Source organism: Dendrobates tinctorius, unplaced genomic scaffold (genome assembly GCF_039654945.1).
Source record: "Dendrobates tinctorius isolate UK_male_01 unplaced genomic scaffold, ASM3965494v1 ptg000027l, whole genome shotgun sequence".
NCBI lineage: Eukaryota > Metazoa > Chordata > Amphibia > Anura > Dendrobatidae > Dendrobates > Dendrobates tinctorius.
The window spans coordinates 4,839,681-4,864,173 of record NW_027361695.1 but is presented as its reverse complement, the minus strand read 5'-3'; the positions used below and the strand labels follow the sequence as shown (position 1 = coordinate 4,864,173).

The 24,493-nt window shown below is 40.4% G+C and overlaps 1 protein-coding gene across 17 annotated transcripts in view; it reads right to left on the bottom strand.

Moving 5' to 3' along the window:
* Window positions 1-13,587: 13,587 nt before the first annotated feature.
* FOXP1 (forkhead box P1) overlaps window positions 13,588-24,493 on the bottom strand; it is a 794,287-nt gene continuing 783,381 nt past the window's right edge. For all 17 annotated transcript variants that reach the window (XM_073569710.1, XM_073569708.1, XM_073569704.1 and 14 more), the window contains one exon: window positions 13,588-19,276. In XM_073569710.1, the coding sequence (XP_073425811.1) occupies window positions 19,132-19,276 (145 nt within the window). In that variant the 3' untranslated portion in view covers window positions 13,588-19,131. The remainder of the gene's footprint in view (window positions 19,277-24,493) is intronic.

The following is a 24,493-nucleotide window of genomic DNA, read 5'->3' as shown; positions in this document are numbered from 1 at the left end:
ACCGGAAATGGAGTAAAAAAACTAATTTTAGGCTATGTACCCACGTATGGAGAAAAAAACAGACTCCTTCCCAGGAAAAACGTGCGTTTTGTATGCAATTTTTGCATGTTTTTTGTTTGTTTTTGCTCGCATTTTTTACAGGAACATCCTCCTGCTAATAGAATATACTTGGAAATGCGTTTTTTTCTGCAAAATTAATGAACATGCTGCGTTTTTTTCCGCGATGCGTTTTTTTTCACAGAAATTAACGCATCATGTGCACAAAAGTTGCGGAATTCGTTAAAAAGAATGGGATGCCTTCTTGTATGCGATTTTGAAGCGTTTTTACTTGGAAAAATGCTTAAAAAACGCAAAACGCTTACGTGGGTACACAGCCTTAGAGATTAGATAGGTAGGGAGAAGTGTAGGGTGTTGTGTAATAAAGCTCATTACAAAGCGGTTAGGGTGTAAGGATAGAAATTTACAGAGGCCATTATAGGTACCGGACCATCCCGCTAATGTTGGCAGTGCAGGTGTAAGATTAAGAGGCGCACTGATCACGTAATGAATTAGGCACATCTTAGCACTGGGGTGCGCCTTGCCAAAAGTCTACATTTCTGGATCAAGTTAGGCCACTAAAGTATTGTAACTTTTGAAGAATTTGGTTGACGGGCTTTGCCATACCCCTTGTCGCCCATGTTCTTCCTACTTTGGTGTGTCTGACTAAGACTGGGTGAAAATGGCAAAAACCACAACTTTAACAACTTTGAGATGTGCACAAATTTTCTGACTTTTCAAAGTGTATTATGCCAGAATTCTAGCAAAAATACTTTGATGAATTGTGGCCTAAGTGTATTAGTGGATTCAGTATACAAGTAAAACTAAAGTGTCTTAGGCATTTGTCATGTCTGTATATCAATCTTACATTATGTGTGACTGCACACACTGGGGTGTTACTGCAAGAAGGCATGTGATTATAAGCATAAACAGGTTAAGGCTGGCATCTCAGGTAGCATTTGATGTGTGTAACACTTTACGGTATGGCTGCTAAGTAGTAGAGTTGAGCAAATATGTTCGGAATCGATCACCGAATCTGAGTTTGCCATATTCATGCCATAATAGTACCAACATATTCGGTCATTTCTACTCCCATTGACTCCAATGACATTTGGCTATGTTCAGCTGATCATAATCGGAACCGAATTTTGAAATATTTGATCAACTCTACTAAGACAATTTAAGTTTAGTATGTATGAAATGGTTTCTTATCAGTTTGACCTCGGATGCGCACTACTCACGCTGAATGGTATGTGAGACCTTAGACTCTTTAACAAAAAGATGGGCCACCACTCCAGGGCCAGTGCTTTGTGTTTGCCCCCCAGGCTAAAATTTGCCAGCCAGCCCCTGGTTCGGGGGGGCAAAACTTCTGAGTGGGCCCCTAACCAGAGAACCTCAGCAGATGACCGCGCTGTTGCCAAAAATCTATTTAATATATATATTCCATTATTGCGGCGTCAGCGCGGCCCCCCAGTGTGCGCCGCAATAATGGAAGAGAGAGCGTCACATGACGCTCCCTCTCCTATCATTACCCTCTTCCTCCGACACACAGCAGGTGCGCGGTGACATCACTTCACCACGTCCCCGTTGTGTGCTGATCTGACTGCAGCGCAGCTCCTGACATCAGAGCAGAGCCGCCGCTGAAATCAGCGTGGGAGCGAGGAGAGATGAGTAGTTTTTTTTAATTTATATAGTGAGTCCTGGTTGCATGATTATGATACCCTGTATGGGGGGACAGCATGATATACCCCGTATGAGGAGGGCAGCATGATACCCCATATAAGGGAGGGCAGCATGATACCCCATGAGGGGGGCTGCGTTATATTCTGAAGGGGCTACATTATATTCTTTGGGGGGGCTGTATTATACCATATGAAGGGGGCTACATTATAGAGGAAGAAAGAAAGATTAGAGTGAGAAAGAAAGAGGGGAAAGAAAGAAAACAGAGCGAAAGAAAGAACAGAGAGAGAAAGAAAGATTCTATAAAGATACTATAGCAGCCCGGTTCCCACTGTAGTGCCCGCCTGAGCCTCCCGGTGCAGAACATATCATGATCTGCTCACATGGCCGACATCACCGAGTCCAAGGCGATCCCGCTGTCCGCGTTTTCAGAGGAGGCGGTGATGGATCTGAAGCATTCCCTGAAGTTCCTCCATGGTTCCTTCACAATCTCCTTCCGAAATTACCTAATTTCCAGTCAGCTTCCAGCACATCACTTCCGGTGGAACGTCACGTGCGAATTTTAAAGTGCTCCTCTGCCGTGTACTTCTGTGTCCGTGGAAAAGTAAGCTCCCGACTGGGACAGACTCTCTCAAAATCGAGACGGTTGGGAGGTATGAATGCTCCCCACCATACACCTTGTACACGCATAGCTCTGCACACCTCATACACACACGGCTCCGCTCCGTACACCTCGTACTCAGTACACACATGGCTTCACTCTGTAAACCTCGTACACACGCGGCCACGCTCTGTACACCTTTTACACACATAGCTCTGCTCCATAAACCTCGTACACATGCGGCTTTGCTCCGTACACCTCGTACACACGCGGCTCTGCACACCTCGTACCTCGCACACGCGTGGCTCCGCTCCGTGCACCTCGCACACGCACGGCTCCGCTCCGTGCACCTCGCACACGCGCGTGTTATGAGTTCATTTTCCCCTTCACCATTGAGGTCTGATGAACTCCCTCTTCTGGTGAAGGAAGGTAGTGAGGCTGATTACCAAGCACCTGAGCTGGGAGAGGATGACTGGGCGACGGGGATCTCTGACTGGATATAAGGCAGCCGACTCCCTTCCTCCTCGCTGGTGATTTCTCTGTGGAATTCTAGGAGACCAGTCTGATTCCTGCTCCTCAAAAGCTAAGTTTTCTGCTTTGCCTTTTTGCATTTGTGTTTCGGTTTTAGTTTGCCTTGCTTTTCTGGATTCTGCCATTCCCTGCTGGGGTGAGCTGAATTCCTTTTTTGTCAGTTGCTCTGTCTTCAGAAAATACCTGAGTACTGACTTAGTCTTTTTGAAGCCTAGCGTATTCAGGGCCTTTTTCCCTGTCAGTCTGTTGGCTCTTATTTTCATAGGGTTTTTTCGCGGATTGCAGACAGCAGCTTTCCTATCCTGTCCTGTCTAGTTAGCTTTGGCCCCATCATTTGCTCAGTCTATCTTTCTATCTGTGTTAGTGTTTTTTCTTCATGCTTCACCGTCATTATATGTTGGGGGGCTGCCTATTGCTTTGGGGTCTGCTCTGGTGCAGTTTCTGTCTTTAGGCTAGGCAGTTCTCCGGCTGTGATCGAGGGGTCTAGGGCATCGTAGGAACCCCCCACGGCTACTGCTAGTTGTTGTTGATAGGTTCAGGGGTCTGCTATCCGATAGCTGCCAACTTCTCTGGTTTTCTGGACTTAGCTAACATTTCTGTTTTTGCCTCCTACGGTGACTCATTCATAACAGAATCACCAGCCATACCGCAGATCCTAGGGTACTCAATAGCAGGAAAGAATTAAAAAAAAAAAAGTGTGTATATATTTTCCTCTATATCTCTGATGCCGTAGGGGGAATTTTTTTTTTCTCTCAATGGAGATAAAGCAATTGTCTGATTGTGTGGAGCAGCTCGCTGCGGAAGTGCGGGGAATTTCCGCCTACCTTGCTCATTCACATGCTGCTGAACCAAAGATCCCTACTCCTGATGTGTTTTTTGGGGATCGGTCTAAATTTTTGAATTTCAAAAATAATTGTAAATTATTTTTTGCCTTGAGGCCTAACTCGTCAGGGAGCTCTGCGCAGCAGGTTAAAATTGTCACCTCTTTGCTGCGTGGCGATCCCCAGGATTGGGCGTTTTCTTTGAAACCTGATGATCCTAGTCTGACTAATGTGAACACATTTTTTCAAGCCTTGGGGTTGTTGTATGACGAACCTAATGCTATTGATCAGGCTGAAAAGACCCTGTTGGCATTGAGCCAGGGTCGAGATTCTGCAGAATTGTACTGTCAAAAATTCCGAAAGTGGGCGGTCCTTACTGCCTGGAATGATAATGCCTTGGCAGCTCTCTTTCGGAAGGGTTTGTCAGAAGCCGTAAAAGATACTATGGTGGGATTTCCTGTTCCCTCTGGTCTGGACGATTCTATGTCATTAGCCATTCAGGTTGATCGGCGTTTACGTGAACGCAGGACTGCACGAGAGGTGTTGCCACCTGTTGAACAAGTGTCTGAACCTATGCAATGTGATAGAGTTTTGTCCAGGAAGCAACGTCAGGAGTTCAGAAAGCGTAATAAGCTGTGTTTTTTTTGTGGAGATGCCTCGCATATTATTTCTGTCTGTCCTAAACGAGAGAAACGTTTTGCACACACGTTTTCTGTGGGTGCTGTTCAACCTAAGTTTCTTCTGGCAAATTACTCTGATCTGCTCCCTGTCCACATTTTCCGCCAAGGCTTTTGTGGATTCAGGAGCAGCCCTGAACCTAATGGACTTGGATTTTGCTAAACGTTGTGGATTTCCTATGACACTTCTATGAACGCCTATCCCTTTGAGGGGGATTGATACTACTCCTTTGGCGAAAAATAAACCTCAGTTTTGGACCCAGGTGGTAATGCGGGTCGCCCCAAACCATCAAGAAAATTGCAGATTTTTGGTGTTGCATAATTTGCATGATACCATTGTTCTGGGGTTTCCCTGGTTGCAATTTCATAATCCAGTTTTGGACTGGAAATCTGTGTCTAATAATAATAATAATAATCTTTATTTATATAGCGCCAACATATTCCGCAGCGCTTTACAGTTGAACAGTTTCAAACACAACAGTCATAAGTAACAACGTTAACAATACAATAATTAAAGCGAAATAAGACGACCCTGCTCGTGGAGCTTACAATCTACAATGAGGTGGGGGGGATACAAAGCACAGGTTTGTATTTACAATGATGTATTTACAATGACGGTCCAGCCATCTTCAGGGGGTGGGGGTTAGATGGAGATAGTGAATGGGCTACACACACACAAACATGACTTTGATTACTGAATGTGATAGGCCGCTCTGAACAAATGTGTTTTGAGCGAGCGCCTAAAACTATGCAAATTGTGGATGGTCCTAATATTTTGGGGTAGAGCATTCCAGAGGATTGGCGCAGCACGGGAGAAGTCTTGGAGTCGGGAGTGGGAGGTACGGATTAGGGCAGAGGTTAGTCGAAAGTCATTTGCAGAGCGCAGCGGTCGGTTAGGCCGATAGACAGAAATGAGGGAGGAGATGTAAGGGGGTGCCGCACTGTGGAGAGCTTTGTGGGTGAGAACAAGTACTTTGAATTGTACCCTGTAATGAATTGGCAGCCAGTGTAACGACTGGCGAAGAGCGGACGCGTCTGAGAAACGATTAGCCAGATGGACAACCCTGGCTGCAGCATTAAGGATAGACTGGAGAGGGGAGAGTCGAGTGAGAGGGAGGCCAATTAATAGAGCATTACAGTAGTCTAGGCGGGAGTGGATCAGGGCGACAGTGAGAGTTTTTGTTGTTTCCATGGTGAGAAAAGGGCGGAAAAGTGTCTGTGGTGAGTTTGGGGTTGTCGGTGTGCCCTTAGTGAGGCTCCGGTTTTTTCCACCTCTCCTCAGTCGCATGATGTTCCTGACTATTTGGCGGACTTTTATGATGTATTTAGTGAGAATGAGTCTGCGTCTTTGCCTCCTCATAGGAGTTATGACTGTGCAATTGAACTGAGCCCGGGGTGTAAATCTCCCAAGGGTCGGCTCTTCAATTTATCTGTACCTGAGCATGAGGCTATGCGATCCTATATTAAGGAGGCATTGGAGAAGGGTCATATTAGACCATCCTCTTCCCCATTAGGTGCTGGGTTTTTTTTCGTGGCCAAAAAGGATGGTTCATTAAGGCCTTGTATTGATTATCGTGTCCTCAACAACATTACTATTAAATATCAGTATCCGTTACCCCTGATTTTGGATCTATTCTCCAGAGTTAAAGGTGCTTGCTGGTTTACCAAGCTTGACCTCAGGGGGGCGTATAATCTTATCTGCATTAAGCATGGGGATGAATGGAAGACGGCGCTTAATACTCCAGAGGGACATTTTGAGTACCTGGTGATGCCTTTTGGGCTCACTAATGCCCCTTCTGTCTTCCAGTGCTTCATGAACGACATTTTCCGAGACTTTGTGGATACATTTTTGATCATCTATCTGGATGATATTTTGATCTTCTCCAAGGATTCGGATTCTCATGTGGAACATGTTCGGACGGTGTTCCGGATCTTGAGGGAGAATTCCCTGTATGTCAAAGGATCGAAATGCCTTTTTGGGGTACAGAGGATTTCATTTTTGGGATTTATTTTGTCTCCGTCAACTATTGAAATGGATCCAGCCAAGGTACAGGCCATCTATGATTGGGTTCAGCCCACTTCTTTGAAGGCCCTCCAGAAGTTTTTGGGTTTTGCTAATTTTTATCGGAAATTTATAGCAAAATTTTCTAGTATTGCCAAGCCATTGACTGATCTGACTAAGAAGGGTGCTGATGTGTTGAATTGGTCTCCGGAGGCTGTTTCTTCCTTTCAGGAGCTGAAGCGAAGATTCACTTCTGCCCCGGTTTTGCGGCAACCTGATGTCTCACTCCCGTTCCAGGTAGAGGTGGACGCTTCTGAGATTGGTGCAGGAGTTGTTTTGTCCCAAAAGGATCCTGTAACATCTAAAATGAATCCTTGTGCTTTCTTTTCCCGAAAGTTCTCCCCATCTGAACGTAACTATGATGTAGGAAATCGGGAACTGTTGGCCATGAAATGGGCATTTGAGGAGTGGAGACATTGGTTGGAGGGAGCTAAACATCAAGTCGTGGTCCTCACTGACCACAAGAATTTGATTTACCTGAAGTCGGCCAAACGCTTGAACCCTACACAGGCTAGATGGGCCTTGTTTTTTACACGTTTTGATTTTGTGGTCTTTTTTCTTCCTGGCACTAAGAATGTCAAGGCTGACGCTCTTTCTAGGAGCTTCTTTGCTGATTCTCCTGTGGTGACCAAGCCTGCTACCATCTTAGGCGAAGGGGTAGTTCTTTCTGCCATCTCGCCCGATTTGAGACGTGCTCTGGAAGAGTTCCAGGAGGACAAACCTGAGCGTTGTCCCAGTGGAAAGTTGTATGTTCCTGACCAGTGGAAGAAGAGAGTGATGTCTGAAGTTCATTGCTCTGCATTGGCTGGTCATCCAGGTATTTTCGGTACTAGAGATCTGGTGAGTCAGTCTTTTTGGTGGCCCGCCTTGTCTCGTGATGTCAGGAATTTTGTGCAGTCCTGTGGGACTTGCTCCCGGTCTAAACCTTGTTCTCGCTCTAGTGGGTTGTTGATGCCTTTGCCGGTCCCCAGGAGGCCATGGACCCATATTTCAATGGATTTCATCTCTGATATGCCTGTCTCTCAGAGAATGACTGTTATTTGGGTGATTTGTGATAGGTTCTCTAAGATGGTTCATCTTGTACCACTCCCTAAGTTGCCATCTTCTTTTGAGTTGGTGCCCCTGTTTTTGCAACAGGTGGTTCGCTTGCACGGGATTCCTGATAACATTGTATCTGACAGAGGAGTTCAGTTTGTGTCTAGATTTTGGAGGACGTTCTGTTCCAAGCTGGGAATTCAGTTGTCCTTCTCCTCTGCGTTTCACCCTCAGACCAATGGGCAGACGGAGAGAACAAACCAGACCTTGGAGTCGTATTTGAGATGTTTTATTTCCGCTGATCAGGATGATTGGGTTTCATTTTTGCCCTTGGCCGAATTTGCTTTAAATAATAGAGCTAGTTCTGCCACTTTGATGTCACCTTTTTTTTTGTAACTTTGGGTTTCATCCTCGATTTTCTTCAGGGCAGGTGGAGCCTTCTGCCTGCCCAGGTGTTGACACTGGTGGAGAGAATGCACCAGATCTGGGACCAAGTGGTGGATAAGTTATCTCTCTCCCAGGAAAAGGCCCAGCGGTTTTCCAACCGACATAGGACCATTGGTCCCCAGTTTAAAGTGGGTGATATGGTTTGGTTGTCATCAAAAAATATCGCTATGAAGGTAGCTTCTCCTAAGTTTAAGCCTAGATTTATTGGGCCTTACAAGATTTTGGAGATCATTAATCCGGTCTCTTTTCGGTTGGCTCTTCCTGTCACATTTAAAATCCATAATGTGTTTCATAAGTCCTTGTTGAAGAGGTTTGTTGAACCAGTAGTTCCTGAGGTGGCACCTCCGGACCCTGTATTGGTTGAAGCTAACATGGAATATGAGGTAGAGAAGATACTGGATTCCCGTCTGGCTAGATGGAGACTCCAGTATTTGATTAAGTGGAAGGGTTATGGTCAGGAGGATAATTCCTGGGTCTCTGCCTCTGATATTCATGCCAAAAGATTGGTGCGTGCCTTTCATCGGGCTCACCCTGATCGCCCTGGTGGCGTGGATGAGGGTTCGGTGACCCCTCAAGGGGAGGTACTGTTATGAGTTCATTTTCCCCTTCACCATTGAGGTCTGATGAACTCCCTCTTCTGGTGAAGGAAGGTAGTGAGGCTGATTACCAAGCACCTGAGCTGGGAGAGGATGACTGGGCGATGGGGATATCTGACTGGATATGAGGCAGCCGACGCCCTTCTGCCTCACTGGTGATGTCTCTGTGGAATTCTAGGAGACCAGTCTGATTCCTGCTCCTCAAAAGCTAAGTTTTCTGCTTTGCCTTTTTGCATTTGTGTTTCGGTTTTAGTTTGCCTTGCTTTTCTGGATTCTGCCATTCCCTGCTGGGGTGAGCTGAATTCCTTTTTTGTCGGTTGCTCTGTCTTCAGAAAATACCTGAGTACTGACTTAGTCTTTTTGAAGCCTAGCGTCTTCAGGGCCTTTTTCCCTGTCAGTCTGTTGGCTCTTATTTTCATAGGGTTTTTCGCGGATTGCAGACAGCAGCTTTCCTATCCTGTCCTGTCTAGTTAGCTTTGGCCCCATCATTTGCTCAGTCTATCTTTCTGTGTTAGTGTTTTTTCTTCATGCTTCACCGTCATTATATGTTGGGGGCTGCCTATTGCTTTGGGGTCTGCTCTGGGGCACTTTAGATTTCCCTTTCTGTCTTTAGGCTAGGCAGTTCTCCGGCTGTGATCGAGGGGGTCTAGGGCATCGTAGGAACCCCCCACGGCTACTGCTAGTTGTTGTTGATAGGTTCAGGGGTCTGCAATCCGATAGCTGCCAACTTCTCTGGTTTTCTGGACTTAGCTAGCATTTCTGTTTTTGCCTCCTACGGTGACTCTTCATAACACGCGCGGCTCCGCTCCGTGCACCTCGCACACGCGCGGCTCCGCTACATTCACCCTGTAAACCCCTCCTGACCCCACACATAGACTTCCCCTCATCCAGCACCATGACAACCAGCACCGCAGAGTCCTGCATACACACGGAGGCCCCTGATCGTGTGACCCCTGACTCCTCCCCTCCTGTGACCTCATCACAGGTCCTGTGGCAGAGAAAAGAAGACAGCGGCAGAGCAGAGAGATGATCGTTTCTCCCTGCTCTGCGGCAGATACAGTTACAGCATAATTCTGGGTGGGTCCCCTCAGAGCGTGGGGCCCAGGGCGACCGCCCCCTCTGCCCCCCCCGGTAGCTACGCTACTGAGGTGCAGATATAGGGACACATACAGCAGCAGCGGCTCAGTATTGGGGTATCAGCAGGATGAGCAGTTTGTGCAGGTTGGGAATAGTCCAATTGGTGACAGTGCTGAAAATATGAGAAGTGAAACGTGTCTCTTTTTGTATTCTCTGTAGCCGAGTCCTGGCTGGAGGAGTCGTCATGTCGGTCTGGGCCAGATGGAAAAGACAGGAAAAGTGAACAGTTCCATCAGAAAGAATGTCAGCGGTAAGTCATTATCTGTAACTCTGCTGTAATCTATTATATGTTCTTTAGGACTGGTATTATTTACCACTGACCATATGGCGGTAATGTCAATACTGGTCTTTTTAGATATAGATTATTTTTGGCAACAGCGTGGTCATGTGCTGAGGATCTCTGGTTAGGGGCCCACTCAGAAGTTTTGCGCCCCCTGAACCAAAACCCTAGCTACGCTTCTGAGCTCACAAATATAATTATGCCATACACATGTGATAGTTGAATGCTATTGGCTTTATCGCCTTTACACTTGGTGTGACTGGGGGATGTTACTCTGGAGAAAGAGCTCTGTGGAAACTGATACATGGCTTTGTTTTGTGATTAAACCCAGATTTGTTTTTATGTGTACTGGCGAAAACTTTTATCTTTTCTCTTGGTTAGGTAGATTTGTCTTGTGTGTCTGAGAGAAATGATCAAATCAATTGTATGAAAACTGAATTTTATGAAAATCGCAGGTTCCAGCAAATTCAAACAATTTGAGATCATATTTGTGCTGATTGCCTGAAAAACTCACCTTTTTACTGCATCAGTCACAAAAAGCTGGCATGACCTCAGAGTCTGGCTTCACCATAATGGCTTGAAGCTAAAGAGAGACTTCATAGGCTGTATAAAAGTGGAGGCAGGGAATGCAGCAGGCAAATTAGGATGATTTTAGTATAGTGAGCGGATGTCACAGCTCAGCAATAGAGAGGGAGAACCCATAAAACACTGGACAAAAGCTCCAGACTATTATGTTGTATAATTGCAGCACTAAAGAAGATTTGGTGTGGTAGACTCTGACTAATTAGAGATACAGTTTATAGGGGAGAGAAACATAGGAGAGGTACCAGACTTGGGGTGATTGATGAGTGATATGGTGTCGCTAGCATTTGTACTGCTCCATTTCAATTACAACTACACATTTTTTCCCTCATTCTTTATGCACTAGAAAGCAGCAACAAGGCAGCACAATATTAATCTGAGAACCATTTCGTAGGTGTGCTTGATTGTCGCAAGTGACTGTGCAGAGTTTTTACATATCTTGTGTAATGGTTTTTGTGAAGGGGGAATAATTATTTTTTTTTTAATTCTCAACCTCACCAAAGTGTACGTGTCACAAGCAATTATTTTATTTTTTGGACATCCGTTTTAGTATTCAAATTTGACATCAGTACAGTGCCCTATTGCAGGTGTTGGTTTATGGTATTGTACCTACTTGGAAATTCTTGTCATTTTGGGGAAGAGCGTTAAGCTTTGTTTACATTTTTATTTTCAATAATGTAGACATTTACATGTGCATATCTTTTTTTTTTTTTTTCACACCTGCTTTACTAGTCCAGTTTGACAACTGTACACTCTACACCTATACTGGGATCTGCTGCCACAATTATCTTTTTGTACCTGTACCTGTGCCTACCTACCTTGCAGTTCTTGTTGCATCTTTTTGGCAAGAGTTGAATAATTGGGGTTGAAGAGATTGTCTAAAGTTGTAGTGGTGTACAATATGTATGATTAAAGGAAAAGTGATAATGTGTAGTGTTAGGGTATGTGCAAACATTGCGGATTTGGCTGCGGATTCGGCCCTGTGGATCCGCAGCAGTTTTCCATGCGGTGTACAGTACCATGTAAACCTATGGAAAACCAAATCCGCTGTGCACATGCTGCGGAAAATTCCGCGCAGATTTGCTGCAGTTTATTTTCCGCGGCATATCAATTCTTTGCGGACTCCACAGCGTTTTTACACCTATTCCATTATAGGAATCCGCAGGTGTAAAAACACAGGTGAAATCCGCAGTAAATCTGCACTAAATCCGCAGGTAAAATGCAGGTCGCTTTACCTGCGGATTCAGCAAAATCAGAGTGGAAAAATCCGTAGCAGAATCTGCAACGTGTGCACATACCCTAAAAGAAAATATAAAAACATACTATACCACAGCTAAGAATGTGGGAGCTGCTAGCAGCAACACCACCACTACTTGTAGCAGCCGTCTGGGCAGTAGTACAACTAAACAAAGGCTAATTGGCCTCCTTTTGTCTCGGGCAAATATATTATTTGTGTGTAAACAGAGGGCACTAAAGGAAATTATGGCACGCAATCATCTCAGTCACAGCAGGATGATGTTACCTCTGACAGCAACTCCATCAGTTTGAGTCCGTGTTCTGTACAGAATGATCTGTCTCAATACAAATTACTAAGGGATATTATTTTTGAATAATTTAAGAAAAAATGGGCTGTTGGTTACTACTGGTTAGAACCCGTTTCTTTGGTGAGGTTGTGTTGATATTATTAAAGCTGTTTTAGCATTAAAGAGATTGAAAGGGGTTGAACGTAGTCCTAAGAGACCTCAGAATGTTATACACGTTTTCAAGTCAAATGGAGTGCCTGCAAATCCTGGTGAACTTATTCAACCCGTATGAACATTTTTTTGAAAAATTTGCCAAACCCGGTGAATTCGAATTTCAAAAGATTTGATTATCTCTAGTGCCAGATTCTAAGTTGTGACAGGTCTCAGCAGTGGGACAAACTGTGACAATTTTACTTTTAGGATAATTCTTCTAACTAAAAAGGGTTTATCACTTAAGTCATATTATATGTTATTTCTAGAGTATCGCTGATTTTTTTTCCCTCTGGAATATTCTCTTTTAGGAAATAATCTGTCAAGTGTGTTCCTATGCCTATGTTACATATTTAAACTGATTGAAACTTGACAAATATTACCATGTATAAAATGAGCATTCAAAGTTCAATACCCGATTATTTAAAGGGAATCTGTCTGCAGGTTTTACTATGTAATCTGACAGCAGCATGATATCCCTAATTCCAGCAATGCATCACTTGGTTTAATGTGTACAGCAGACATGATGGAGTCACCGGTTTCTCTGCTGCAGATCTAGCAGAGCTCTGAAGTTGATCTGTGTACATTGTATAGTGAGAGCTGCTAATCAGCAGTGGGGGTGTGGATGGACTAGGATGCACGAGGCCAGTTGTCCTGCAGTGATAATCTCCTGCCAATATTTATAATTTTCAAAAGGGGCGCTCCGAAAATCTAATATTGATGGCTTATTCTTAGGACTGGTAATCAATGTCTGATCAGTGGGGTAGGAAACGCTGCACCCCTTTCGATCATTTGTTCCCGATCTCGGACGGAATGCCTGTTTCGGAGCTGAACAGCTCCATTGACTGTATAGTGGCCGCGGCCGGATACTGCACATCCGCCACCTATTAAAATCAATAGGGGGTGGATGCGCAGTATCCGACTTGCTGCCACTATTTTGTCGACTGAGCAGTTCCGGTCGACTCTGACACTGGTACCAGCTGATCGGCGAGTGTTGCACCCCCCACCAATCAGACGTTAAGGATAGGCCATCAATGTCCCAGACAATCCCTTTAATAGAAATTCATTAATTACCTAATTAATGTAAATGTTTTGGGTTTGTTTTTTTTTTAAAAGAAAAAGACAAAAGTTCTAAGTTCTCGTTCATTTTATATTTTATTTAGTGGATTCTTCATCTCAGACGTGATTGAGGACTACAGGGATATTCACAAGAGAAGGATAGATCCGTTTCAAGGGAACTGTTGAGATCACTGAGGTATCACATAATGTGTTTTTTCTGTTAATGCGTAGATAACAAATCCATGATATGAATTTCTCAGTCCAGTGGCCTTTCAAACGAAGGACATGAAAAGACAGGACGACTCAAAGCTACCAGTGTGAACAACCAGCATTTTATTGCATTTGAGAATGCTATACTGTCAGTTCATCAGTACTGACTACACAACATTTTTTATTGTCTGTGTCAACAGACATGGAATGATGAAATTACAGTTGATGTGAGGAATGAGTTTCTTTTTATGCCTTTTCCAAAAAAAAAAAAAAAAATTTTTACTGGCAGCAAATACACATGAAGCACCATGCTAACAGTCCAGACTGTACCATTGTCATCGAGGCTTATCGGTCGTCAGAAGAATGTGGTCCAAGTTTAAACAAAAGTTTAAAGAATCCAAATAGATTTATGATGAAAAAAAAAAATGTATTTGGAGGTCCAATCAGCATTTTGGCAGTCTTATGGGTTTTTTTTTATTTTTAAACTTATTTTAACATTTTAAACTTTTGAAAACCAAAAAAAACAGATTACGATAAACACAACAATTGTCAAATCAAACTATCAAAAATAAAACGAAAAAAAAAATTGTCAACACACACAAAATTAAAAAAAAAAAAAAAAATTCCAATCAACCCAAGCCCCGATTTCTAGTTTTTCCTTTAACTCTGATTCTGACAATATTAACAATGCATGGAAACTAAAAAAAAAAAAAAAAGGCTTTGTTCAACTCATTCCTGACAGCAGTTTACCTGATACATGGTACTATTTTGCTAATGTACGCTTTTCTTTGAGAATAAAGAAAGGAAAAAAAAACAAAAAACATGTAACAAATTGTCTTTACATCTTGGCACCTTTTGTAAAGTTTTTTTTGTCTTTGTTTTTTTTTTTTTTTAATACAAAAAGTTTAATAGTTTGACACTCCCAGTTTAATTATTCAAGACTTCACTGACAAACTTTTGAAAGTGTGAGCCCAGGATTCGTCATGCAAAATATTTACTGCAGGAGGAGAAAACACTTTAAAACAACTTTTTTTTTTCATATAGATATATATATATATGTTTTGTTTTTTTTAAACATATGAACTTTTTTTTTTTTCATTTTTAATTTTTTCTTTTAAGACGGCCAAAAAAGGCAGTGGTAAATTAAACAAAGGAGGATGGTTAAAAAAAAAAATTGGGTGTGGGAGGGGGTCAAAAACAAACAAACAAAAAAAAAACTGTACAAATTTTCATTGATCCTTGATAGAAAAAAAAGTCAGCTATGTTACAGTTTGAAAAGCAAATTTAGTCAGGAAATTTCTCCCACCGTGTCAGCAAACTTCATCCATTATTTTTATTTTTTAAGCTGGGATAACTAAATATTATACATATGCAGCGAGTTATCTGCAATAGTTACATACAGTAGTTTTTTTTTTTTTCTTCAAAGCTATTTTATTTTTTTTAGTATAGTTATAAAGCAGTTGCACAACAAAGCAATGGTGTTTGACAAACAAATATGCATTTATTCCTTGCAAGGATTTTTTTTTAATTTTTTTAATGGAAATAATAAAAGGAAATAAAATTAAAAAAAAAAAAAAAAAAGTTGATAACCTGATCCCTCCCCTCTTCCCGCCACTTTTAAATACAAATGGTTTTGCAGACAATATATGTACATTATGGGGATCTGAAATTAGCAACCTCTTCTTTTTTTTTTCCCAAAAAAATGAAATAAAAATATATATATATAGTGGCGTTTGCTGCATGATTAAAGCCTGAGTTTTCAGTTGGTCGTTAAACAAGTTCAACACTTGCATGATATGTAAATGCTTTTTTTTTTTTTTATTTATTTATTTATTTTTTTAGTTAAATATGTTGTAAACCGAGCATGCAAGACATACAATTAAGTGCAACTTAGTGAAATGTATTTTGTGTTTTTATTCATTCCAGAAAAGGGCTTGGGTTGAGGTATGCTTACTAACTTTAATACATGCTAATGAGTTTTTTTTGTTTTTTTTTTAATTACGCTCCAACTATTCTTGCCAGAAAAGAACAACTTAACCCACTGTTCTACAATATATCACTTTAGGCATTTAATTGTGTGGGGGTTTTTTTTAGCTTTTCTCTCCAAAATCAAGCTGCCAAAAAAATAAAAAATTAGCCAGTGATGAGTGCTTTTAATACACAGATTAAATACAATCATGAAAAAATAATAATTGGCGTAAGGGTTAGAAATTAGCTGAAAGGGACTATGTTGTGTCATACCAAATTTTGGAGTCAATTTAGCGCTACGAAGAAAAATTTAAAAATCTAGAATATTTTTGTGCCGTAAGATTTCGAATCAACAGAGCTACTCAAGAAATCACATTTTGGTACCACTAAAAAAAAAATGCTTTTTTTTTTTTTTTTTTTTTTTTAAGTTTTACTTTAAATAAGTTTATATATACATTAATAAGAGAAGGAACTGATGCTTTGAGCATTTGTTGGTTATTTTAATAGGATGACCATACAGACCTCAAAAATGTGCCATTAAAAAACCCAAAAAAAAACAATGTACTAGTAACCAAATCATTTCAATTTTGAAACATTGAAAACAATAATTGTTACAGAACACGTGCAACATAAATTGTGAGTTATTTAATAACTATAAATTAAAAAAAAAAAAAATTCAGTTATGTGAAGCGGTTTGGGAGGCCTGCTAAGAGCTTACATTGGCTAGCAACATTGGAGAAGCAATAATACTCTTCCTGACGTATATATCAGGCTTGTGTGGTTTGGTCACCTAGGGTTAAAAACAAACAAACAAAAACTTTGGCTTGAAAAAGGTGGTCTAAAAATTATACATACGGAAACTAGCAGATTCCTAATAAACTACCCATAGTCTAACTCCATTAACAATATATCCCTTGCTAGATACTTTTGTTTCTTTTTTGATCATCGGCAAGAGGATATTTGGCTTTAAGAAACAGGTAAAGCATATATAACAAACAACGTCATTTACCATCGTTGTAAAATCTTTGGTAATTTTTGGGCTGACGACTAAAAGTGAAATTATAAATGGATTCTGTTCTTTGTAGGCGATGGAACCTGCAACAACCAATTTTCTCAAAAGTTGACCTAATTAAGTGGCATCAGTTTATTGAGTGTGGGGGGGGGGTTGCCACTCCCAGTATGAAACTAAAAGGACAAGAAGTTGAAAGTGGTTTAAGGTGAAAAAAAAGAAAGCGCTTTATGAAATTGGGGAAAATAACGGAGCACATAAGAAAAGTTGAAAAGTGCAGACTCCCGAGAAATCCTATTTGACGTCACGTCCCTTTCATCCTTCTTTTTCAAAGTTAATGGTTTTGGATAAAAGAAAATTGACTTTAATTTTCAAAGATTTAGACCTCAAAGTCACAAAACCTTCAGGCATGGATTGTATATAATATTATATATTGTAGAAAGTCACACTGAAAATAAACCCTCAAAAGTTTCAATTTTTTTTTTTTTTTCTAAATTTTCAAAATTTAATCACGGGAAATCAAAATTTACCTCCAATTTTTCTGGCCAGTAATGTGTTACAACTTAGTTGTATGGTATTATTTGGGGTTATTTACAACATGCCTACACAGTGCAAAAATAAAAATCAATTCTTAAATTATTATGCCCATTGGTATGGACTGGCAACCCAAGTATTCTCGCTAGCAAGGACACTCTATAAATACTGTATTATCAATCTTTTTTTTTTTTTTTTACACCATTATTGGCCTTTGCTTGGCAAGACGTTTCTCATTTTTTTTCTTAACTGATCGTGTAAACTTTATACGAAGATTTCACGATATTTGGACATTGGAGTTGTTACACTGTCTTAATACACGTGAGCACAGACATGTCCCAACAACACTAATTTATCTCGCTCATCTTTTCTTCAACAAATGGAGACATTGTTATTTTTTCTACGAGGGTGCGCACAATTATATTTGTTTATTGCCTCTGGAAATAGCCAACGATGCAATTATTTACCGTGCAATTTTTTTTCCCCCGTTTTAAAGCAGATTGATAATTACCTGGACTAACACACAGTCTTTCAAGTTCTCCCTTTGTTCTCGAGGGTGGAGATGTTCCTTAGTTTGCAATGGCTCACCCATTACCATTTTTTTTTTTTACTCTTCTACCAAAAATTCAGACCATGACAATCTTTTTACACTGCATGTAATGAATGACTCTCTCTTCAATGATTAGGTATAAAAAAAGAAAAAATGCAACATACCCAAAAGTGAGAAAACAACAGTCCCAAGCTACATCAAGTGGAAACCTTACTTCCTATTTATGGTATGTATATATAATAAATTTTATACATATATTGATTGAAAACCATTTATACATATATAAAGACAACGCTCTTCACCCTTCACCCATTGATTGCTTGGTGGCTTTCCAGTGACAAAAAAAATTTGGGGGGGATCCACATCCTATTTTTTAATTTTTCAAAAATTCCTACATCTTGTTCTTTTTCAAGACTTTTTTTTTTTAATTTATGACCAAAGACCTTGCCGAAAAACCAACATCTGGTTATGTAAAGCCTGTAGCGTCTTCTACAACTTTAGTACATAGCAATGGCAAAAGTAGGGGCCGCAAGCTTCGTCATCGAAAAAAAGGTTGGTACGTAATGGCTCGTCGGATTCAAAAAATTAAACACTGCTACACAGGAAGGAAGTTTTGCTACGACATGCCTTTCTCTATCACTTTTTTTTTTTTCATCCTTGCTCTTTCAGTTGACTGTCAAGGTGAACTTTTTGTAAAAAAAAAAAAAAAAAAATTTTTATCTGTTTTGAGTGTCTTAAAGAAAAAAAAATTGTGATTTTACAACTTAAAATAAGTACAATGCAATGACAGAAAAAAAACATTGAACAATTGAAGGACATTCGGCATCATATAATAAAAACACCTATTAACATTCATCACAAAGTACAGAAAAACATTACGCCTCCGAGAGGTCTTGGGCCTTGAAATGGAGGCCTGAGGTCAGAACTTAAATTGATGTAGTACAATAAAAATAAAAGCAATACATTAAGAAGTTTGGGATAATTACTATGCCTCTCCCTCTGTCCCATACATATATATATAAAAAAAAGTCACCCTCAATCCCATATGGAAGCAAAAGAATTGATTTTAAAGGCAGTGATAATCAGAATTACATGCAGTACTGTGCAAATACGTTGTCCATTGGAATCCATTTTTTTTTCTCTAAAATTTGGGCAATAGGGATGACCTGCAGTTTAGACGCACATGCTTATATCGATGCCCTCAGTGTCCTTTTACGGCTGAATATCAGTCCTTAAAAGTCTGCCGCGTGTGATGAAAGTGAAGTTGGGGTTTTTTTTGTTTAGCAAATTTACAACACTGATGCGCTGACCGTGAGAGAGGAAGTCGCAAGTACCAAACAAGTCGATCCAATGCACAAAGTACAAATTCCTTTTTTTCTTTTTTTTTTTTTTCTTCAACAAAAAAAGTAGAAAAATCAAAAATACTCCCAAATGGGAAACTTGATGGCACTAAAGAGTTAACACATGTCAAAAAGTTGTCAGAATAGTTAGGGGCCAGGAACTCTCCAGACTGTACAATAATAGAGAGATCGCCAAGGCCTTGAACTGTCTTCATTCTCAGGATTGTGAAATGACACATGATTTTATTCCATGTCCTCATTTACAGGTTCGTCTTCATAATCTCTGTCCGGGTCAAAGTCGGGACTGTGGTTAGCTGTTGTTACTAGCGAGAGAGGACCTTCGTTCTCATCAGGATCCAGTGGTTCTTCTTTAACGTGTACGTGGTGCCTGCATAAAAAAAAAAGACAACTTATAAATTGAGGCAAGGTAAGAAGTTTTTACTTAATTATTAATAATTCGTTTAGCTAAAAAGTGTCTTGTAATGGATTCTTTGAGAGATTTGCTCTAGACTTAGCCATCATCCAGTCCGGTCAGTCTTCACCTCCATGGCGGGCATCCTCAGCCCAACATCATGGGTGCCGCTTGTGCTTACCAGGTGCTACACATCATGATGTTGCATGATGCCTACTGTCATGACCTCATGGAGCCTAGGAAGCAGAAAAGGCTCTCAGAATGCCAAGCCAAGAGTGCAAGATGCAGAAATAAAAACTGCTCTGGTCCAGCTGCCATGGAGGACCGAACTAGACACCTGACTAGGGCAGCACGAATAATTTGCCGCAACTTTGAAAAAGCACTCCTATCAAACTTTTTATCATCTTAATATATATCATTCATCATATTATATAACACTGTGTACTTACAATTGCTCGTTTTGTTTTTGTACCCAGTTAATTTTTCTCCTTTCCATTAGGTCTATAAGATCACATGATTAAAAACTGACTAGCTGAATCCTTCTAAGCTCTGTTGAAACAAAGTCTCATTTTCTTGCATGAGTCATCATTAGAACTACAATATTACATTGCTGCAAAGTTCCTGGCAGACCAGCTCCACCCCCTCTTCAACTCCTGACCCAGCTCCCCTGTTTCTTTCCCCTATCAGGGATTTTGTAGCGATGTAGCATTGTAGTTTTAATGACGACTCATGCAAGGAAAAGAGTTCCTGATTCTACATAGCACTTAGAAGGATTCAGCTAGTCTTTGTTTAATCATGTGAGGTCACAGACCTAAAGGAAAAGAGAAATTAAGTGAGTAGAAGGGAAAATGCGCAATTGTAAGTACACAGTGCTGTATAATATGATGACTGAAATATATTAAAAACTTTGATGTGAGTGGTTCTCTAAACACTTTTTTTTTAACTTTACCTATTTCTCCCTTTATGGATGGACCTTTATAAATTAAAAAAAATCTTAATTATTCAAATTTAAAAGGATTACCTAATTAAAAAAATGGGAAACTATTTTTAAGTGCTCTATTGGAAAGCAGCAAATTGTTAGAGGGGGTCAGGACCCTCATCAATTAGCTGAAGCATCTACAAAGAATGTCTCACTCTAGAACAACAGTCACATCAGCCCATTGCTTTCAATAGACCAGTGCAATACTTCATTTCACCTGTGGGAGTGCTGTCTAGAAATTGTACAGTTCCACTCAGGATTTCTTGCTGATCACTCCTGATTACAGAAGGACTGCCCATGATTAGGTACCCCTTCTAACAACAGGATTGTGTAAAGTATGCATAAGATGCAAGTTGGATTCGGAAAGAGAAATAAGATTGTGACATCCCATAAAAATTTAAGAAATATCTAAACCGGGCATCCGATAATTTACAATTATTTTTATATTGGAAAATATAACCAAAATGAGTGCATTAAATGACCAATCAAAAAACATTCAAAACCGTTCTATAAAAAAATAAGATTCGAACAAAAAAAAAAAAAAGTTTGCGCTCGCTGTGTTACTCATTTACTATGTTTGTAAATCACTTTGTTGTGCTAAGAGGACCAGAAGAGAGAGGGTTTCTTTCTTTTTCACTGACTATCTTTTGGTCTATGCTCATATAAAAGGAAAAAATAACAAAAAAATACTAATAAAATACATATTAACATTACCTTGACACACATAATGCAGATTAAACAAGACTTCATAAAAGTGAAAAAAAAAAAAGGGAATTCTCAGGCCACAAAGCCTCAAAGAGGCTGGGGGTAATCACTGCTTAATGTGAGTTCTGCTTTTCTAGTTAACATGCAGAAGTTGCGAGCCTACTCTCTAGAGGACGACCCCAAGTGAGGTTCTATCATTAATCAACTTCAAGCAAAACACTGCAAGGAGACACCATGATACATGCTTTAAACTCCAAATTAATGCATTTTTTTTTTTACAAACTGTCAATAAGAGAAGAAAAGCTCTGCCAGCAAACACAAACGAATCAGGCGAAAAAAGAAAAAAAAAAAGAAATAATAAAAAAAGAAAAAAGGGCTTCGCTCAACACAACAATGTGATAAGAGCGCCCGGGTCCTAACGAGAATAATAACACTGTCAGCTGTAAACAAGAAAAAACATGATCCTCGGCTCGTGGTGGGCAAAAAGAAAAAAAAGGACGCTCTCCGGAGATGAGATCTGCCAAATTCCCCATTATGGAGGAGCATATGAATAACCCACAGGGGAATAGGGCTGATCGTACATAACAGCTATGATAACAAGAAAGAAATGTTGTGCGTAAATCATATTTACAGGACTGCCTTTACAAACAGCAATTACTTTCTCACCGCTGAGTGGCTTTTGTCATGCAAAATACTCAAATGCGTAAACACCGCCTGGCCTTTGAAACGGTGAAGGGAAGTGTCATTTTACTGACATTATCTAATATTCGAGATGAGGAGCAGAAGGAAAAGCTCCTGCTCGCTCATGATACAATTGACTTTAGAATGCAGGGCCTACAAATATGTTGCGTTAATGAATTAAACTCCTACTCTCTGCTCATTGGGTTGCACGCCACCACCCACGCTTGGATATTATTTTTTTTCTAATCTCTTGCATTTTTTTTTTCTTTGAAAAAAAAAAAAAAAAAGACCTATTATAATACAAAGGATGGGGAAAAAAACATAAGGGCCATAAGTGGATTTTTTAAATATTCTGTGTCCATTGTATAATATTTTTTCCAATATCTATTACATTTATTGTATTATTTTTGATTTCTGCTACTAAATCTAACAGCTTGAAGGACTTTATTTTTTTCAGGACCATTGATGACATATCTATAGGATGGGTCATCCCGATATGATATGTGGAGTTAAAACAACCCGCACCCCCCACAATTAGCAGATTCGCCAGATGCAATATATGGAGCTGGAACCGCACCGCTCTGTACACTGTGTAGTGGCTGTTCTTGAGTGAGGCATCTCAGCTACCATTCATATCCATAGGACCTGAGCCACAGTACCCAAATACGGACACTACAAAGTATATGGCACTGTGGTTTTTCGGCTCTGTATACAGTGTTTATATAGCCACTACAGGACCTGCCGACAGATCATCATGGAGGTGTCATGTGTCAGACCCCCCACTTGTCAATATCAAAGTCTTGAAAAAACTATTCTAAAAAGGTACCTGAAATGACAGGCACACATTTTTACAAGTTTTGCTCTCACTGTCAATTTCTCTGAGCTATAGAATGCCATGATGTATCCCACACAGAAGAGAAGAGTCTGCTCCTCCAACTCTCTACACACAACCTAAGAAGTGGCAGCAGCACGGAGCAATGTTGCTGTGTATCCAGATTTGGGGGCGGATAAAACACTTAAACTATAGCATAGTGTATGTGCTTCCTGCTCTTTCTATACACTTCTATGAGCAGCATGTAACCTGATCCCTTAGTGAACTGAAAGTTTATCTTGTCTCCTCTTCCCTTTTGCAAATACTCAAAGTAATGTAATCCTGTAAATAATAGGTAGTACATGGCCTTTAATCAAAAGGGAAAGGAAGATAGTACTCAACATACACGTAAACCACATTTGATTGAATCGACTCATTAAAGTCAAAATTAATGTATTTGCTGCATACAAAATTTGAAATATTGATCATGAGAACCATTAAAGACACCTTTGGTCTGTGGCACATGCTGGTGGTCTTATCACTAGGATCTTCAATGACTTTGAGAATGGTAAATAGAGGTGCTCGACCATCACTCCCTTGAGAGGTGGTCACACACGTGCACTACCTCTCACTTCATACAGGCGACTTAGAAGGTCCTATTCTTGGGATCAGTGGGGATCCCAACGGTTGACCCCTTCAGCAATCTTACATTTATGTGGATGGGTGATTAATGTGCCAAGACTTTAAACACAACCTTCAATTTTATATTCTTATTTTTTCTACCCGAGCTTTAACTTTTTTCTGAGACAGTTGAGCTGTAAATATCCTGACAGAGAAGAGAATTTTTTATTTATCACATCTCAATAATCCTTTTATTTGTCCACTCTGGGAGCAGAGGAGTGTAGCTTGCGGCTGTTAAAAGGAATTGGGTTTCCGATGGCGCACACAGCATGAGGCACAACTGCTCTGCGGATACCATTGGAAGCTATGAGGATGAAAGTCCTACAAACTCCTATTAAGAAACACTCAGCAAGCCGAGTCCTGGGATGAAAAGAGCTGTGGCATTATAGCGTCGTAAAAAAAAAAAGGAATAAAAAAAACTAAAATAAAAAATGGGATGCCGTATAATTTCCGGAGCTTCACCATGGTTTCCATGCTAACAAGGTAATGCCGAGATAATGTTGGCCTTAAAAGCTTGATTGAGTCTAATTTATTGGGATGCTGAAAAATTAGACGCATCATAACTGTTTACGGCAGTTTTTAAAGAGGAGGCTGCGTGGCAGTTTAACGCCAAATGTATCTCGCCGGTGTTAAGAGAAAAAACACAAATTGCCGCCGCAATTAATCACGTTCCCTTCTCTGCAGAGCGCACAGTAACTTTAAATACGTTTCTCGACGTTATTTTCATTTACGCCGGAGTAGTTTAGCAACACATAAAAAATTGTAAAATATTTTGTTAGGCTTTTAAAGCATTGTAAATATCTCTCCTGGGGCTCCGTAATCTGAAATCATCATAATCGTTTGTGCTACAGGTTCCTGTAGGATTCTGGAATTTTCTGCGATTCCATTATAGACATTTAGAAAATAAGAGTAGGGGGATAAAAAAAAATATATAAAATGGAGAATTTAGAAATAAATGTGGTGCTTAAGAGGGTTGTGGATTTCAGACGAGTCTGTTTTTTTGTTGAGAGTAATCTGTAATCTATGGGAGAACCTGACACAAGTATTCAATTTTCCTGCAGTGCCTCCACAGGACACAAGAAATATTGCACTGTGTGTACTGAAATCAATGGCTGTCTTTGTAATGTATCGGCATACTGTTTCCTCCAAAGTAAGGTCAACTTTGTGAGTCCAAGTTTCATGGTTCGTGTACACACCACAATTTCTCGACCAGCCATGAGCCTGCTGACCTGAACTCTACAGTCGCACATATGCTAATGAGGCTGTTGAGTTTGGATATGAAGACCCAAGGCCAGTATGTACATGGAACGTGAAACTTGGATTTATGTCGCCGGCC